General features: G+C 36.0%; 1 protein-coding gene across 1 annotated transcript in view; it reads left to right on the top strand.

The window, feature by feature from the left end:
- The window catches only part of Srsf6 (serine and arginine rich splicing factor 6), a 4,501-nt gene extending 1,674 nt beyond the window's left edge, over positions 1-2,827 (top strand). Inside the window, exons 2-5 of the mRNA XM_048810540.1 lie at positions 854-1,001; positions 1,128-1,336; positions 1,555-1,638; positions 1,754-2,827. Of these exons, the coding sequence (XP_048666497.1) occupies positions 854-1,001; positions 1,128-1,336; positions 1,555-1,638; positions 1,754-2,108 (796 nt within the window). The 3' untranslated portion in view covers positions 2,109-2,827. The remainder of the gene's footprint in view (positions 1-853; positions 1,002-1,127; positions 1,337-1,554; positions 1,639-1,753) is intronic.
- Positions 2,828-6,218: the final 3,391 nt, after the last annotated feature.

Below are 6,218 nucleotides of genomic sequence, written 5' to 3'. Positions count from 1 at the left end.
GGGGAAAGGGGAGGAGCTTGAGGTGTAGATCTGAAGAGTTAGTAAAGTTGGTGGGGGGCAAAGAAAATACTATTTTTAAAGTATTGTGGTATTGTACCACAGAGTAAATCTAAATAAGCTTTATGCTGTACTTAAACTATTTGGGGCATGTTATTGGGAGGAGGTTGGGGGGATTTTTGGTTATGTTAAATGTTTGATGTTGAAATTGTTGCATGTTGAATTCAAACTTTTTAACAAGTCCTTGATGTTTCAATTTGAAAGTGACCAATGGGGCTGAGGCTGTGTCCACTGAGGCTAAGATGACTGCCTTTCCTGATTGGCCTTGGCTTTTCCATACATTGTGTGACCCTTGCCCTATGACCCTTTGGCTGACCTTACCGGAAGCCATGACGACAGCAGCCTTTTGCCATTAGACGCAGGGTGATGGTGAGGATTCCAAGGGTTAGACAAAACTGGTTAATCTGAACTAGGTGACTGTTACCTTGCGTGTTTTGTGGCCAAACCACCACCAAAAACCTCACACTGTGATGTAAGTACTTAGTGTAACTAGTAAAAATTTTTGTAAACTGTAGAAATGCATGTAATCAGTTAAGTTTTATATTTTACAATGTTCTGTAAAATAAAACTTAGCGAGGTAAATTGAATAAAGGAGCAGTCACTCTCTAACAGATTGTAGGAGAGGTTTAGTTGGATTTAGTCTATTTGACTTGCCCTTAATTTAATTTATGGCAAATCACAAATGTATCGAAGGTTTAGCAGTATAATAGCAAAGTCCTACTCCAGTAAATAAAAGTTGATATGTTTGTACTAACTTTCAAAAACATTATGCATCCCTATCATTGCAAAGCAACTAATTGTTCCCTTCATGTGATAAAGGTGGTGGAGGTGGATACAGCAGTCGGAGAACCTCTGGCAGAGACAAATATGGACCTCCTGTTCGTACAGAGTACAGGCTTATTGTAGAAAATCTTTCTAGTCGTTGCAGTTGGCAAGATTTAAAGGTATGTCCTATAATTTGAGTTGAGATTTGATTAATTCTTAAAAGGTATGGCCTTTTGGTACCTTTTTTTCTGAGAACTAAAACCAGCATGCCCAGCTTGTGAGTCTGATAAGTCTTATTGTTTCAGGATTTCATGCGGCAAGCAGGTGAAGTAACATATGCAGATGCTCACAAAGAACGTACAAATGAAGGTGTAATTGAATTTCGCTCCTACTCTGACATGAAGCGTGCTTTGGATAAACTGGATGGTACAGAGATAAATGGCAGGAATATTAGACTTATTGAAGATAAGCCACGAACAAGCCATAGGAGGTCTTATTCTGGAAGCAGATCTAGGTAATTTGAAAGACATGTAGTGGGCTGGAAAAGGGGTACTTGAGTCATTTTCAGTTGTTGCTTAATTGAACTTAAGATAGGTTTCATTTGGTTGTGTCTCCTTGTTCTTTTCTAGATGTTTTGTTAATGAGGTTAATTTTATAGTAAGCACTCTATTGTTGCTTCTGCTGAGTGGCACAAATATCCTTGAGATTAATATTCATTGTTGTGTTTTACAGGTCACGTTCAAGAAGGAGGTCACGAAGTAGGAGTCGCAGGAGCAGCCGCAGTAGATCTCGAAGTGTCTCAAAAAGTCGCTCCCGGTAAATGCTGTGGTATTAGGATTTTTTCCCCCCCTAAATATAATTAGACTTCTTCATGGAGTATGTGTATGTTCTGACCCAATAACTGAAAAAAAATCTGCCTTTTCTTGTCCAGATCCAGGTCACGGAGCAAAGGTCGATCACGTTCTCGATCAAAAGGCAGGAAATCTAGATCAAAAAGCAAATCTAAGCCCAAGTCTGATCGGGGTTCCCATTCACATTCTCGAAGCAGATCTAAGGATGAGTATGAAAAGTCCCGAAGCAGGTCTCGATCTCGGTCCCCCAAAGAAAATGGAAAAGGTGATATAAAGTCAAAATCCAGATCAAGGAGCCAGTCTCGTTCCAATTCACCCGTTCCTGTTCCACCCTCAAAGGCTCGTTCTGTGTCCCCTCCACCAAAAAGAGCTACTTCAAGATCCCGTTCTAGATCTCGCTCAAGGTCAAGGTCCAGATCAAGTTCCAGAGATTAACCCAGAACTCTACATTCTTTGCACACTATTATGGAACACTTTCCTACTTGCTTAGGCAGTTACTCTTCCATGTTTATACTTGGCCTCTTCTGCAAGAGGAATCTCCTGAGAGCAGGAGCACACAAAAATTTGATTTGTGGCCAAATTTGATGAAAAAGATGAGGTTCTAAAATGGTGGCATGAAGTCAAAGACCCTCTCCCTTCTTTGTAGAATTAAGATAACTTTGATTTTATAGCTTTTGAGCTAAAATAACTTTTGTAAAGATTAAGCTCATTTAGATTTTTTTTTTTTTTAAGTATTTTCAGCAGGATCTGCTGCAGGGTTTTTTTTTTGTTGTTTCATTTGTTTGCTTATTTTTAAATTAACCGTTTCAAGCTTTGGATACTTAAGGCTTTAGAGGGAGAATCCAATTTTCAATTATGTTGGCTTTTTATAAAGCTTGAGTTATGTAAGATTTAAATAAAAGTTTGCTACCAAGATGATTGCCTTATTGAATAGGTCACTATCAAATTCCTTTAATGTTGATATCTGCTATTTGTGGAAACAGTGTAAATTCTACTAAAGTGTAAAACAAGGCAAGCCTCAGACCAGCAATAAATTATTCAGTTTGGATAACATTATTTTGTGCTGTTAATCAAATTTGCCAAAGTCTTTATCTGCCCCTCTAACAAGTTGGGTTAAAAATAAAAAGATATTTTGTAGTCAATCTATAACACAATTTTGCCTGAATTAATGAGTTTTTAAATAGACTGTTTTCGAACTTATGATTTGACTGGATTATTTAGGAAATAGCTCTTAGGGCTTGGGATCTTTTAGTTAGTGATCCCATGCTCTGGAGGTGGTTAATGAGATTAGTGTAGTTAAGAGTATGGTTCAGTGGTCTTTAATGTTATGTAAAAATGGAAGTAGCCTTTATCTGAATAGAAATTTAGTGTATCGTTCAAAGTGGATAGGCATATACTGCATTTTCTGCGGAAAGATAACATTTAACAGGTACTTAGCAGATCTTTTGATAAGGTCAGTTGCTTAACAGATTGTTGGCAAATAAAATTCCAGCTATCAGTCCCCTTTGTAGTTTTGTTGGGGTTATATGGTAATTGGTTGGTTCATTCTTGTAAATTTTTATACTTCTCTGTGGTTGGTTTGAAAAATGGGCAAACTCAAAAACTAATAGTACTTTATTATGAATGAAGTACAGTACTGTGTAAACCAGACTGTAATATTGCAAATTTGTACTGGGTTAGCAATTAGTCCATACATTCATAAGGCTAATAAGTTGAGATTGCAGGTCAAAAGTGAGTTATCTTACATCCCTTTGTTCGGATACTTTTATGTAATTTCATTTTAAAAGTACTTATTAACATCCACTTAAGTCAAGATGTAGATGAATTGACTCAGGTTTAATACCTTCTTAGGGAGCTGTCACTGTGTAAAGGTACCAGGATTGTGACTGAGCATGATATTCTGGGATTGGTTTGAAGAATTAAAAACCCAGAGGACATTTACTAAAATGAGGCTGAGGGAAAAATTGAGTCGAGGATCTAGGTGTCAGAATAGCTGAGAGTACTTGGTAATAAGAAAAAATCTTCATCTGTAAGGAATTTAGACTTCCTGTTTAAAATCCTAACTTTGGAAATATAGTGGCCCATAAAGTTGATGCTGCTTCCAATATCTTTTCTTGATAGTTTGTTTGTTTAAATGTTTATAAGAAATGGGTTTATTTTTAAATATAAACTTCAGAATTTAAGAGAAGGAAATGGTGTCTAATTATAGTTCATTATTTTGCCTATTCAAAGAACAGAAGTAATGATTCTTACGAATTGGCTTTGACCAAAGTTCTCTTGTTTCCAGGGAAAGAACATAAAAGCTTTTGAACCACAGCCTTTTAAAAGGGGGGGGGGGGAACGATATTATAGTGAATTTTGGCTTTCTAAAAGTATGCAACATCTTCAGCTGGGCTTTCTGTTATTGTGACATCATATGGCAAGAGGCATATTTGACGACATTGTTAAGCTGCCCCAGTAAATGGGTAATTGTATCGGTAAATGCCTACACCCATAAAATCTTTCTAGTAATGGCAAAGACCAATTTATTAAAAAATCTAATTATATATCTATAGATCCAAGTCATTGAATACAAAGTTGGCCTATTTCAGAATACAGAGTTGACTAGTGTAAAACATTTAGTTCCTGCTTCCCAGTGAGCAAGATCTGAGCAGCAGCAGTGTGCTGCACAATTACCAGTGGCTAGATGGAGTATTGACCTGATGGCAAAAAAGAATGAGGAACATCTTGCGGCCACTTTCTTTTTTGATAGTGTTTCTTGATATGCCATTAGTGCCTTCATGGCCAGTTTGAGTCCTACCTACTCCAGCTTTTATGTTCCCACTCTTCCTGTGTTACCACCTTTCATCTTGGTATCTTTTTCCATTTTGTTAACGTATTTTATGTTAACTCAATAAAATGCTTACTGAGGGAAAAACTTGTTTGGAATTTATTGTGTATTACCACTTAAACACCAAATTCTTGATGAGTGAGATTTTGCATTGGAGTTGGCACTCACTAGCCATTCCTGGATAAGAAAAAGAATTGTTTCAGTTCTGAAACCATTTGAGAATGTCATCTAGGGATAAAACTTTATGGAGTGGGAAGATGAAAACATGTATGAAAATACTTAGTACCACAATAAATGTAACTTGCTATCCTTTTTTATTTTTGACTTTGTTCTCACATAAAATTCACTCATTTTTATCTTAGTGGTTTGAACATTTTCCAGCAACTTCTCAAATAATCAAACTAAGAAACTTCAATAATTTCCTAAGTTTTTAACCTAATTTCCTTAATTCTGGACTTGACACACTAAACTTCGGCAATTTATGCTGCAATACTATGTTTCCATTGCTTAACCTTGGTTTTAGAACTCTTCTCCAATTCAACTTGCTGTGATTATATTCAGTTTCAGATATGTAGCAATGGATCCTGTTATGGAATGTTTCATTTTCTTAAATTCTTTTATATAAAAGATATATGGACAGTACTTGCAGTCTAGCACATGTGAGGCCCTAGGTTTGATTCCCCAGTCCACTTAGTCACTGTTAACAGTGTCAGTTCAGACTTCTGTGGCCACATGTGTCCTTTGTTTTTAACAATAGTTTATTCATACCATAAGTGGTAATAGGCAACTTGTTTTTGTATAAGACATCTAATGTTCTCTGAATAGTTAACTAATATACTGATGAATGTATTTTTCAGAGCCAAGAGTTTCCACTAAGTAAATTTTTTTTTTTGGGGGGGGGGCTCTAATAACATGTATTTTTAAACTATTTTGAACAGGTCATGAAACAGCACTATCGTTAATAGTCTTTCTGTCAGTGACCACATCTTGGATAAAGGTGTGTGTTTAATATCCCTAACAATGTGTGCTTCAATTTGCTAAAAGAACAAGTTGAGACAGTTGTACAATTGTTCTTTTAAATACTAAGTTGCTCTTATGCGGTAGTCCCAAAAACAGCACTCCCAGACCAACACTTATTAAAGGGATTAATTCTTTTTCAACAGAAAGGAGTTAATGGTTCTAAAATCAAAAGAAAAAAGGTGAAGTCCACTATTGACTGCTTGAAGGAAGGTTAGGATCACTAGTTCTTATACCTCCTGAAGATGCTTAATGCATATCTAGAAGAATTCACATTCCCCTAGATTTATCACAGCTTGTTTTAGTTTACAAAAGTCAAAATGCTATTTAATATTAAAGGTTACATTAAGAAGCTCTATTGTTATGTTCAATTACTTACATATTTTTACCCCTATTGTAGAGGTATTTTTAAGAGTATACGGTACAACAAGGTTAAGTAAAGGCAGCATTTTAAATCTTGATTTCAGTTCCTAACAACTCTAAAAGTTCAGTGCCTATATCATCTTCAATTCCTCTATTAAAAGCTCTCCTTAAAAGTCCAGTTAAACAGGGACTGTGGTCCATGCCTTTAATCTTAGCAACTTGGGAGACAGAGGCAGGGAGATGACAAATTAAAAGCCAGCCTCTGACTTACTAAGATCCTCTCAAAAATAAAAAAAAATAAAAAAATTTTAAAAAGGGCTGGGAATGTTGCACAG

This window comes from Marmota marmota, unplaced genomic scaffold (genome assembly GCF_001458135.2).
Source record: "Marmota marmota marmota unplaced genomic scaffold, marMar, whole genome shotgun sequence".
Taxonomy (NCBI): Eukaryota; Metazoa; Chordata; class Mammalia; order Rodentia; family Sciuridae; genus Marmota; species Marmota marmota.
This window is presented reverse-complemented; position numbering and strand designations above follow the sequence as displayed.